General features: G+C 28.8%; 1 protein-coding gene across 1 annotated transcript; it reads right to left on the bottom strand.

Moving 5' to 3' along the window:
• Nucleotides 1-312: 312 nt before the first annotated feature.
• Nucleotides 313-5743, bottom strand: LOC106317129 (accelerated cell death 11-like). Its single transcript, XM_013754987.1, has 4 exons — nt 5457-5743; nt 1033-1205; nt 751-899; nt 313-630 (listed from the first exon to the last, which is right to left on the bottom strand). Exons 1-4 carry the CDS (start codon nt 5643-5645, stop codon nt 524-526), a joined length of 618 nt encoding a protein of 205 aa, XP_013610441.1. The 5' UTR covers nt 5646-5743; the 3' UTR covers nt 313-523.
• Between the last annotated feature and the right edge of the window lie 7458 nt (nt 5744-13201).

Raw genomic sequence — 13201 nt, 5'->3', positions numbered from 1 at the left:
CCACTATCAGCTAGCTCCTTGACCGGAACAGGTTCTTGTCAAATAGCATCCAATTTGATCAAATCGGAGAGCTAAAAAAGATAAATATGCACATGAAAAAAAGATAGAGAGAGATACTAAGAAAAACTCATAAAAGATACTATTTTTATACTAAGAAAAATAGCATTTCTTAGTATTTTTTTATAGTATCTGTATCTATATATAGTATCTTAGTATCTCTCTCTATAAATTTGATCAAATCGGAGAGTTAAAATAGTTTTTGATCAAATCGAAAACTCATAAAAGACCTTAAGAACCATATGCACATGTGGGTTGTCGGATTCTTTAGCACTTTGATTTCAGAAAATGTTAAAATAAAATAAACAACAACAACACAAAGCTTTGAGCCTTTGACATTTATTTAAGCGTAACGGAGGCAATGAAAAAGGTTCATGAAATATCCAGTTTTTACTGATAGAATCAGCGACTGCAAAGAGAGATAATAGAGGTAAATTTGCCACGGCTATGAAAGTTTTCTGGGGCTTCACCAATTTGTACCAAGTTTCTTGGAGAGGAAAAGCTTATTAAGATACTCAATTACTGGTGTCGATGCAGTAACATAGCTTTTCATTTGTATCTTCGCCGTCTCCTCTGTAAGAAATTCATACAAAATAAGAAAATCTTGTATCGTGAGCGAGTCTGCGCAACCTTAAAAACATATTGAAGAAGAAAGGAATATTTTTCCCAACCAACACCAAACATTTGAATTACCAGTTTCATTGATCATGCACAGCAGCAGAGCCCTTGTGGGGAGAGATTCCATTCCTGTTTCAGCAGATTCCTTAAGACCATGCCCATGGTAGGGAGCTAACACTTGATTGTAAGCCTTGAACGCTGCATCCTTTAGGGAGCTATCAGCTCTATTCAGATTCATTTTAACCCACGCAAAAATTTAGAGTCTCATAAAATTTTGGACGGAAACTCATAAGATACGTTATCGCCAATTCATTATTCCACTTCATAATTTGCTATACAGTTTAGAAGAGCACTTACTCGGTTGCTATTATCTCTTCAAATAGAGCCCTGACCATTTCAAGAGCACGTTTTACCCTCAAAAGTTTTCTAGTATGACTAAAAGCTTTCTTTGCTTGTCCTGCCTCAATATCTTCATCTACCATTACTTGTAGCGTCGATATTGAGCTCGATGCATCTGCAAGATCTTTAACCTGGAAAATAGTGTCTCTCATCAAGAATATGCTCCAATTTGTACGACAGAGAACTGTACAATGTATATGGCATTTATTTACTCTTTTAGATGGGAAGAGCACACAGTGAATGTTTTCTAAAATAAAGGCCATATAGTTACTTATTAATTTTGTATTAATTCGATGAGAGTACATGTCAATCAAGACCAAAACTCACTGGCTAATACAGCTCCATCTCTATAAATTATCAGACTTAGATTTAGTTATATAAATCCAAATATTTGGGCCTTTTGCAGTATGCTTTTTTGAATTTTAGATGTTTTAGGCTAAAACCCATTTGGGATAGGGAAAGCCCAATTTATATTTTAGTTTAGGTAGTAATTTATGCAATCAGAATAATTCCTGATATTGATGAATTATTTTAATATTTTTAATAAAAACTGTAGTAAAATAAATATGGAAGTTGTGAATGTACCTTGCTGTTTGATCATTACAAGAATCACATTCTAAATTAGATAAAAATGCATTCTTCTTTGTGTAGAACATGCTTTTTTTTCAAAATATATAATATAGAACGTTTGTTTGCGTTTACTATAACTCTTGTTTTGTTATGTTCTTAGTTTTACTCAATTACAAAGTTATCCCTAATGATTTAATTTCTCTACCAAATTGTCATTACAAAAAATATTTTATTTCTTTTTTACTCAATAAGTTTTTAACTAGGATTTTAATTTTTTTTAACAATTTCACATAAGATAATAAAAAGGAATAGATATAAAAGCAATATGAAAGATACACAATTTATATATTAAAAAAATATTTTACTTTATTTTGTTTCTCTTTATATTTTTCACAAAACAACGAAAAAAAAGAAATAAAAATATTCTAATTACATATATTATTATCTAATATTAAATTTTCAAAACAATATTTATATCTTATGATTAACTCAAAACCAATATATAATTCAATATGTGAGACTAAATTAAAAAGAAAAATATATTTTTTTGCCAGAATATGTTTTTGATCATATAATAAGAAAATAAATATAATATTTTAAATGGCATAAATCAATCATATAGTATCACATTAAAAAAACAGTTTATATTTTATTCTGTATCATATTTTTTTAAAAAGGTAAAAAATAGTTTATATTACAACTAAATTAAAACTAAATAAACATTATAACAATATTTGATTGAAAAATAAACTATTATTGTCTCTTGATCATGACTAAATTGATGGAATCAAACTTTTCAACTTCTGAATATTATGACGTTATTAAACACTAATTGAACAAAACTTTTAAAAATATCACCGGTTTGGATTTCTTTGTCAACTCTGAATCCTTCATCACTTTAACTTTTCTTAATTTATTATCTATTAAGGATTAAACTAAACTTAATTAAAAATTAATTAATTTTAGTAGTTAAATTTAAGTATAACTAAAACCAAAAACAATTGTGACTCAATTATAAAATTGATGTAACTAAAATATAATAACTAAACCAGTCCAAGTTCTTATAAATAATATTATTCAAAATAATATTTTGTTATCTTTTCATAAATATAAATTACAAAATGTCTTAGAATCTATAAACGAATGAAAGAAAAAATATAACCAACTATTACAATTTAGTTATTTTACACACACACATATATATACATATATATATCTTGTGAGGTTTAAAAGATTAATGCCGATGTTGTTTATGCAAGTTAATATATATTAAATTATATAGAAATTTACAGAATATAAAAAAAAAAACAACAACCAAACTAAATGAAATAAAAGGTAATCCGCATTTAGCCTAAGTAAAAAATTGATGTGTTTTAGTTTAGAGTAATATATGCAATTAAATATACACAAACAATCCAAATTCTTAAGGGAAATTGCCACAAATACCACATTTATAGTACCACTTTTCAAGTTTACACTAATCATTTTTACTCTCGCTTTTAATGAAAGGTAAAAGACATTTGTACCCCATACAGATAACTAATATAGACTTAGAGTTTAGAGTTGAGGGGTGTGGTAGGGTTTTTAGAATGTGAAATTTAGAATATTAATAAATACTTAAAAAATATGAAAAAAATAGTTTCAAACATAATTTTCGATTTTCAAAAAAAATTTTGAAAAAAAATAAAAAAAAAGTTTCAAAAAAATTCAAAATTGTTTCTTATAAAAATGTTCGAATTTGAAAAAGTATAATTCGATAACATAAAAAAAAAGATTTCTTTTTATTTCTTTAACTTTTTTTATTTTTTTATTTTTTATATTTAAATAATAATTTATTATATATATAGATAACAATGGTATAAGAGTCTTTTGCCACTTAAAGAAGATATTTTTGAAAATGTCCCTTTATTGGTGATACAGATGAAAATGGTACCATGAAAGTGGTAAAAATAAAATTTCTTCAATTCTTAAGATTACAGATCTAACTAAAACAAAACATAATATTCAATTTACAAATAACTTAAAAGTAATGAACATATGAAATTTTGTTCTTTTGTATTGCTATGTGTGAGATGAACTTTCAAAGATGTACGGAAGTTGCATATTTTAAATTAAACATAATTTAAAAAATATATATTATACGAGACAATAGCAAAACAAAATGCAACTAATATAATAAATATTATTTAACCTCTTTAGAATTAAAAACAACAACTTTTCACTTTAGGTGAATAAATGCAATTTAATGAACCAAAAAATCGAACTAATCAGATATTTTTATTATCAAAGTTACATATCTATATATAGTAATTTTTTTAAAAAAATTGATAAGAAAATGAAAGCAAAATATTAATCGGTTATTATTATTTAGGAAAGTTTCATGTTTATCACTTTTATGGTACCACTTTTTATCTTTACCACCACTAAAGGAACATTTTCAAAAATACATTTTTCATTAAGTGGTAAAAGACTTTTATACCCGTGTTCTCTATATATATAATAAATCATTATTTAAATAAAAAAATTATGTTTTCGAATTATACTTTTTCAAATTCATTTTGTATAATTTTTTTTTTTTTTGAATTTCTTTTTGAAACTTTTTTCAATTTTTGTAAATCGAAAATTATGTTCGAAACTAATTTTGAATTTTCTTAAATATTTTTTAAAGTATTTATTTATATATTTAGTAGAATCCTAAATTTCACTTTCCAAAAACCCTACTTCACCCCTCAACTCTAAACCCTAAGTCTAGATTAATTAGCCCTAAGGGTATAAGTGTCTTTTACCCTTCATTAAAAGTGAGGGTAAATGTGGTTAGTGTAAACATGAAAAGTGGTACTATGAATATGGTATTTGTGGTACTTTTTCTTATTATTTTCAATTTTAAATATTTATACATGGGCAAGAGCACGGATCTATAGTATATATAACACATATAAGTATAAGTAAACCTTTTCAAAATTTAGTTTAATTAGAAATATAAATTTTATATGTAAAAATATTTTGAGAAACAAAATATATGATCTTTCCAAAATTCCATCTAAAATCAACAAATTTGGATTTGATGTTTTAATTAATAACTCTATCAAAACACTTCCACCACCACAATTCACTATTTAAAATATTTTTTATAAAAATTGATTATAATTATATTTAAAATACAAGCTTAAATAATTGGATTTTAAATAAAAATTTTAAATCAATACTAAAATAACAGTAGATTTGTCATTGTAAACAAAACACATTAAAGAAATCACTTGGATACACCCCGTAGTCTCGGTCGATCTCAGTTCGGGTTCAGTTTATTTTTTAATCTTTAAAAGTATATATGCATATACATGTATTAAATTATTAAACATAGCTTAAAAATATATGCATATAGATGTGTTAAATTATTAACCAGCTAAATTAAAATATACTTTTTTTTTTGAAAAAAAGGCTTAAATTAAAATATACTTATTGTTTTATTATCATAAAATTATTAGAAACAAAGATTTAAAATAGAAATTATTAAATTGTAAATCAGATTTTTCATATTGATAAAACGATATGATAAATCTCTATGCATGACAAACAAATCAATCATCAGGTGATCAATTCCAAAGATCGGCTTCGTTCTAGATTTCAAAAATCCCACAACAACTAGTCTGAATGCTCCCAAGGTTATCAAAAAAAAAAAAAAAGAATGACTTGATAAAGATTACAAACTTGAAGGTATATTCCAATCGTTCTAGATATATGCATATCCAGTCTCATGTATTGTATTTGGTTTTCATACATCAACTCACTAGCTACTTCTCCACAAAACATACCTTTTCAACGTAGTCTAGCTTGACAAACTTGAAGGCATATTCAAGCACACCAAATAGGCGCAACAAGTGAGAGCAAGCGTCAGAGAATTGCTTTACAGACACGTCGGGACTTGGTGAATTCACGATGACCGCCATTTCCTTGAAAGCGTCTGCAAGTACCTTCAGTGGCTTATCTACTTGATTGGCCATTGTCAATCTATTTGTCTTTCACTCTCAATTTGATTTCGTCTACGATCTTTTGATTGAGACTATTTCTTGACGGAAAGATTGATGGCATGTTATAGTTAGATGATACCGTCTCATGATCGCAATAGCTGACCAACTTAAAGAAGCTATAAAAAAGATCCCTATTGTCATTATTTATTAAACGAAACAGTATTTTACACCTGTTGACAAAAAATAGTATTTTATCCCTAACTTGTAGTTGTAACCTTTCTATTTTCTTTGACCCATTTTCGTTTACCATAGTAATCCGATCAATGTGCTTATTATTATTATTATTATTATTATTATTATTATTATTTTGAAACTGATGCGCGCTGGTTCTATCCTTTTTCTTTATATGTTTTTTTTGTTGATAACTCTGGTATCCGGGCAGCCACATTCCCAACTATCCTTTCGTAAAGGGTCCGGCGCCCCAACGGAAGGGATGTTAAATCCGCTGTGGTCGGGGCTCGAAGTCGTGATGGCGGGCACCTCAGCCGAGGTTCCTATACCACCAGACCACGAGGCCCGATTTTCTTGATACGTTGTTCTCAAATTTTAATACAAGATCTTTTCTTCCTTTTCGAAAGGTTCACTGGAAAACGAACGTTCGACTATCAACACCAGATATTATTTTAGTTTTCCGTAATTTTTTTTTCCGTAAAAATGTTTTACTTTCTTTTGATAATGTGGATTTCTAATTCAACTTTGGGACTATCTAATATTTTGATAATGTTTATAATGACTATGAATACATCTTAAGGTTCAAAAATAAAACTTGAACTAAATGCGCAAAGTTTTTAAATCTAATTTTGTTTTAAAAATATAACAATCTTTTTGACAGAAAATATAATTTAGTATATAAACTAAAAGTCAATCATGAAAGAGAATATAACATAGAATTGGTCATGCAATATTTAATAAAATAAAAGTTTACATTAAATATAAAAACATCTTTTATTTTTTATTTTTTATTTTTTATTTTTTATTTTTTATTTTTTTGACGGCAAGAAAAATTTACAGACTCTGTAAACCAATGTGGTAACTCTGCATCCATGTGTACGACGAAAGACGGTTGTGTCCGAGCATTACATGCCAAGCGATCCGTCTTTATGTTTTCCGTCCTTGGAACATGAACAATCTCTGAGTTGGTAAAGCTTCTTCTCAAAAACTTAATGTCATCCAGGTAGCTTTCAAATGCCGGGCATTCTTCTGGTTCCGAAACCATCTTCACCAATTGAGAACAATCCGTTGCAAACGTGACCCGGTACTGTCGTAAGTTCTTCATACACTCCATTGCCCAAATTAGAGCCTCCAACTCCGCATGAAAAGGTGAGGGACTTGCCCTTACATTCCTTGCCCCTAACAAACCCTCAAATCCCGGAAGCGTGCTGAACCAGCCTTGTCCTGAGAAAAAATCCTTATCTTTCCAAAAACCGTCAATGAAACACCATCTTCCTGTAGTCTGTGAGTTAACTCTGAACTGTGCTTCAGGGGCCATCCTGGAATCATTAACAATTTGTGCCTCCGCCCAAAGTGTTGATTCCAATTCAGCTAAGTTTTGCGTTTCTCTCGGGTCAACATCAATATTACTAAAAACTTTATTATTCCGACCCTTCCAAATGTATCATAAAATCCATGCAAACTGATGATCCTCCATTTTTGGATTAACTCTCCAAAACAGATGATCCATATTAGCAAATATCGAGCCCAAAGGGAAAATATTTGGGTTCAATGGAATCTTAGATAGTGTCCACACTTGCCGTGCCGGAGGACATTCAAAAAATACATGATTTATTGATTCTTCCGGATCACCACACCTTGCACATCTTGTATCTCCTTGTATTCCACGTGATTTTAAATTTTTGGCCACTGCTATACAACCTGTCAACAACTGCCATAGAAAATGCCTTAACTTTGGAGGGCACTTCACTTTCCAGCAGAATGCCTTAAGAATATCCAGGTTGGGTCCATAAAATTCTGGTTGTTTCTCCTTATCAGGATATATCTTTTCAATTTGATACCCTGATTGTACCGTGTATCTTCTATTTTTAGTGAAATGCCATCCATTCCTATCATCCAACAGATTTCTACTCAAAGAGAGACTTTTAATCATTTTTGCATCATTGGGTTCCACCAAAGTCCTAATTGCCTGTAAATTCCATGTTCGGAATTCTTGATGAATGAGGGAATTCACTATGAGGTACGGGTAGCTATCGTGAAAATTTTTGTTTGCTGGTCTCGGGCGGGTGGATGGGAGCCAGGGGTCATTCCATACTGAGATAGATGACCCTGTTCCAACCCTTTCAATTAGTCCTTTACAAACCAGAGATCTAGCAGAGATAATACTCCTCCAGCCATACGACGGGGAGTCTGAGCGAATCGGTTCCAGGGGTGAAGCATTCCTGTAGTACCGTCCTTTGAAGATTCACGAGAAAAGAGAATTTGGCTTCTCAATCAGCCTCCACAGCTGCTTTCCCAACATTGCTGTATTAAAATCTGTCAAATCCTTGAAACCTAGCCCACCATTATCCTTATGGACACATAATTTATCCTATGATTTCCAATGCATACCCTTTGTACTTCCTCCTGGGCTCCACCAAAACTGAGCTACGGCACTCGTTAATTTCTTCACTATAGCTTTCGGTAGTCGATATACCGACATCACATGATTTGGCAGAGCCGTAATAACTGACCTAATAATCACCTCTTTCCCCCTTTTGTAAAAAATCGAAGAGTCAAGCCATTCACCTTATTATTCAGACGATCTTGTACAAAACCAAACACTTGAACCTTAGATCCCCCTAAACTTTCTGGCAAGCCTAAATAAGAACCCATACCTCCTAGGTTCTGAATCCCCAAAATATCTCTCAACTCTTGCCTATTGGATTCTTCAATTTTATGTCCAAATTGAATTGAGGATTTCTGAATGTTGATTTGTTGTCCTGATCCACAGTCTCATACTCTTTTAGTATCCTGAGAATAGTTTGACACTCTTCTTTGTTTGCCTTACAGAAGAACAAACTATCATCTGCAAATAGCAAATGAGAAACTGTTGGACACGCTCTTGCTATTCATACCAGTTAAATGTTTCTCCCGCTCCGCTTTTTTTATATTCGTGATTAAAGCCTCAATACACATAATAAACAAATAAGGAGATAACGGATCTCCTTGACGTAATCCCCGCTGAGGTATTATAAAGCCCTCGATTGCCCATTAAGAAGAACTCTATATTGAACTGAAGATTTTTTTAAAATAATGCAACTGGGGTAGTGTGGCAATCTAATATGTGGGAGTATGATAAGGATTTAATTTTAAACGGATTTTAGATGATTTTGGATGAATTAGTGATCTTATATGCTTTTAATTAAAGAAAAAACTTACAAACTAATAAAAGAATGTGATTTCAATTTTCATAATTTTATTTAAATCTCTACGCATATACTAAATTGCATCACAACAAATCTCCTAAAATCTATGATTAAAATATTTCTAATAGCATTAGTTTTAAAATATACTAGACTTTGATCTCCGCAACCGCATGAGTGTTTGCTTTCATTTTTATATACGTAAAAGTTTTTTCTACATCGTTAATGGTAAATATTCTTAACATTAACCATATTTTCAAATGTTTATGGTTTTTTTGAACAAAATAATGTTATATTCAACATGTATGGTTTTCTTCTTCCTTTACTTGTTCTACCATTTTATAGATAAATTCACAATTTTTAAAGTCTCATATATTTGTTTGCTCTTACTTCATAAAGCTTTGTAGTATATATTTTAATTTATTTTCCACAAAAACGTATATCACAAATAAAGTTGCATCTTCCATTCATAAATTTAGATTAGAAAGTAAACTATGCTGCTATAACAAAAAGTAAAATTAAAATTTTAATAAAATATTATGATATAAATTTCAGTTATTCATTCTAAAGCAGTATAGGGTTGGGTCATAAATCTTTCTAATTCCAAAATTTTAGCACCCCTTAAAATAAATTTAAAAAAATTTGGAATTATAATTTCTATGAAAAAAAAATTGTTAAAAAAATTATCCCGCACTGTTATTGTTTATTCCTTTAGTTTAACCTATGACCGTCTAAATATTTGTTTTCACTTTATTTTTTTTTTGTAATATATGGTATAATATATATTTGTAAACTAAAATGTATTATCTAATTGTTAGTATAACATTTGAAAACACAACAATTTTATTTATTACTTTGAATAATTATATTTCTGTTATTTTAATCGTTCATTATATCATAGTGTTTCATAAATTATTGGTATAATTGGACTTATATATATGAAAACATTATACCAATAATTTATGAATAGATTATTTTATATTTTATTTATATATTATATAAATTTATTATGATATGTGCTTTTTTACTTTATTATTTTTTTACTAATAAATATCAGAAAACATTTAATACATTAATACAAAATATATTAGGAAATCTATTGGAAAATCTATTTTGGTTAAGATTTGATTAAGGAAATCTTCAATTTAAATTAGGAAAAAAGCAAACATACTTAAATATAAGTTCAATAAATATCTCGATGGTATGCCATTGTAAATAAGTGGTAAAACTAAGGAGTAATCTAATTTTATACTCCATTTTTAATAGGTTATATATAAAACTATAAATTTATGGAAAATTTGCCAAAACGGAATAAAAATTCAGCATCTTTGTTCTTTTGTATTTTGTCCCTTTTTATCCTTTCCATTTCTGAAACTTAATGAAATAAATAGTGAAACATAAACAAACACAAAAGAAAAATCAAATAAATTCAACAGTCACTAACACTAACATTGTTCAACGAAATCGGTTCACATAATCAACAAGTCAATTCACACAACCAAACAAATATTAATCCAAGTCAAAGAAACAAATTTAATTATGAAACATAGACTAAGACAAGCCAAAAATTAAACTAATTTAAATGGAATTAACTAGCCAAACCGTTCACAAAAGAAATCAATTCATCAACCCGTAACAAACGAAATCTATTCACAAACAAAATCAATCTATCAAACTTAGAAAAGTCAAGAACCCGACCCGATTCCTTCAATCGGTTCACATAATGAGTTAACAAATACAACAACACTATTATTCCTAACAATCAAACATGCAAAGAGGAACCCGAGGAACACAAACACATAGCAACAAAAACTCTTATCAATTGAGGAGATAAAAGTTGTCTAGGCTTATCAACTAGAGGAGAAAGCAGTAGAAAGGTTCTTCTTTACGAAAAACTGGAACCAGAGAACCGGAGGAGAGAGGCGGAGAGGGAATTAGGGTTACGTGTTTTGTTTCCTTTTTGTTTTAATTTTCTTTTCATATCTTTTGCCATTGTAGCACGTTTTTTTCTTTTACTATTAAATTGTGTTTAATATGTTCAATTTGATTAATCCAGGGTAATTTTTGGAATTGTGAATAAAATGATGATTTTAAACCAAATGGACAAACATGCTGGATTTTTGTTTCGTTTTGGCAAATTTCCATAAATTTATTAACAGCGGATTTTAAAAGAATTTTTAAATTTTTTTGATTGAATAAGAAATGACTACCTTTTTCCGCAGCCCACTCCAAATCTCAAATTCAATACATCCCTAAAAATATAAGGACATTAATATGTTCAAATTTTAATAGAAAAACACTCGTAAGTAACATAAAATTACAAAATAAATAATTTTTTTTTGTGTTTCCGATAGAAATGCAACAGTTTAATCAATTCATATGGTTTATCTGAATCTTGATCAATTTTAAGTTATTTCTTTTAGGCAAATACGAGTACCGTGTACCGAAATAACAGTTTCAAATTTAACTCTTTATTTTTTGGAAATTCAAAGATGATCTATTGATGTTCTTTCTTTTTCAAAAGGTTGCTGCTATCTATGAGATGTTCCTCAGGGAGACTTAGCCACATAGAAAAGTCAATTAAGACTATGGTGGAGGTGAGTCAATAAACCACATGGTTCCCTCTAAGGATGGACACTTCGGTTATTTTCATGATTCGGTTCGGGTTCGGTTAGGTTTGGTTAGTTCGGTTCTAGTATTTTTCCAACTGAAGTAAACCATAGTTAGTTTGGTTCGGTTTGTGTTCGGCACGGTTTATATTTGGTTCAGTTTGTATTTGGTTCGGTTTGTATTCTGTTTGGTTTATTTTTTGGATCGGTTTAATTATATTCTTTTTAGTTTAATTTTTCTAAGAGAAATTATGTTTTAAAACATAAATTATGTAAACATAGACTATGTGAACTAAATTCAATATAAAACTGAAAAAAAAACCTTTAAAAAATTAAAAAAAGTATAAAATTTAAAACAAATGAAAGTTAACTAAAGTAAAAAACAACAACATCATTAGTAATGTTTCTTATATCATTAAAATTAAAAAGCCTGCGATAAATAAAATATTTTAAATCAAAACAATTTGATGATTACATATTAGGTTAGAGAAATATAAGTTAATGAATAAACAATGAAATATTTGTGGTTTGGTATTAGAATTTTAGTATATTGGTATTATTAATATTTTTAATTTAAATAATTACAAAAATACATTGGTTTTTCGGTTCAGTTCGGTTAACCGAACCGAACCGAACCATTCGAGTTGACAAAATCATCAACCGAATGATTTGAAATAGACTTTGGTTCAGTTTGAATTGGTATCGGTTCGGTTGGTTAGGTTTGACTCGGTTCGGATTTTTTGCCCACCCCTAGTTCCTTCAACAATGATTCATTACAGGATACCCACGATGTTGTAAAAGATTGTGTTTTGAACACGCCACCATCATCCTAATTATCTTTATTTTTATTTTTTTTGAACTAATCTTAATTATCTTTTATTATATTAGAATATGGGTGAAACTTTAATAAAATTAATAAAAGTATTAATATTTAATTTAGAATAACAATGTAATTTATGGTAACTGTGGTATATATGAAATAGTTTTAAAATTTGATTTAACTAATATTTCATAAATGCATTTATTTTTAAGGTATAATTTTTAAATTACTTTATTAATAGTTTAAATTTTAAAAATTTACCTTCTATTTTATTATTTGAAAATTAGACTTTATTAAATGTAAACTGAATCTTTATCCAGATTAGATATTTCAATAATTAAAATATTAATTCAAAATTAAGAATAACAATATTAGTCTTTCTTTTTCCAAAAAATATATGTCTTAGATTTTTCACACTTAATAAAAAAATATATCAAATTTTAGCTATTTATTTTAGTCAAATACGAGTACGAGTACCAAAATAACAGTTTCAAATTTAACTCTTTATTTTTGGAAATTCAAGATGATCTATTGATGTTATTTCTTTTTCAAAATGTTGCTATCTATGAGATGTCTTCCTTAAGGAGACTTAGCCACATAGAAAAGTCAATGAAGACTATGGTGGAGGTGAGTCAATAAACCACATGGTTCCTTCGACGATGATGCTTCATTACACGATACCCACGATGTTGTAAAAGATTGTGTTTTGAACACGCCACCATCATCCTAATTATCTTTATTTTT

Source organism: Brassica oleracea, chromosome C9, assembly GCF_000695525.1.
Source record: "Brassica oleracea var. oleracea cultivar TO1000 chromosome C9, BOL, whole genome shotgun sequence".
Classification (NCBI taxonomy): Eukaryota; Viridiplantae; Streptophyta; class Magnoliopsida; order Brassicales; family Brassicaceae; genus Brassica; species Brassica oleracea.
This window is presented reverse-complemented; position numbering and strand designations above follow the sequence as displayed.

Excerpts from the sequence above, each read along its gene's own strand:
- LOC106317129 (XM_013754987.1), bottom strand. The coding sequence starts at position 5,645 with ATGGCCAATCAAGTAGATAAGCCACTGAAGGTACTTGCAGACGCTTTC. Across the intron at positions 900-1,032 it reads GAAGAGATAATAGCAACCGA|AGCTGATAGCTCCCTAAAGG; the intron begins GTAAGTGCTCTT and ends GAATCTGAATAG. Across the intron at positions 631-750 it reads GTGCATGATCAATGAAACTG|AGGAGACGGCGAAGATACAA; the intron begins GTAATTCAAATG and ends AATTTCTTACAG.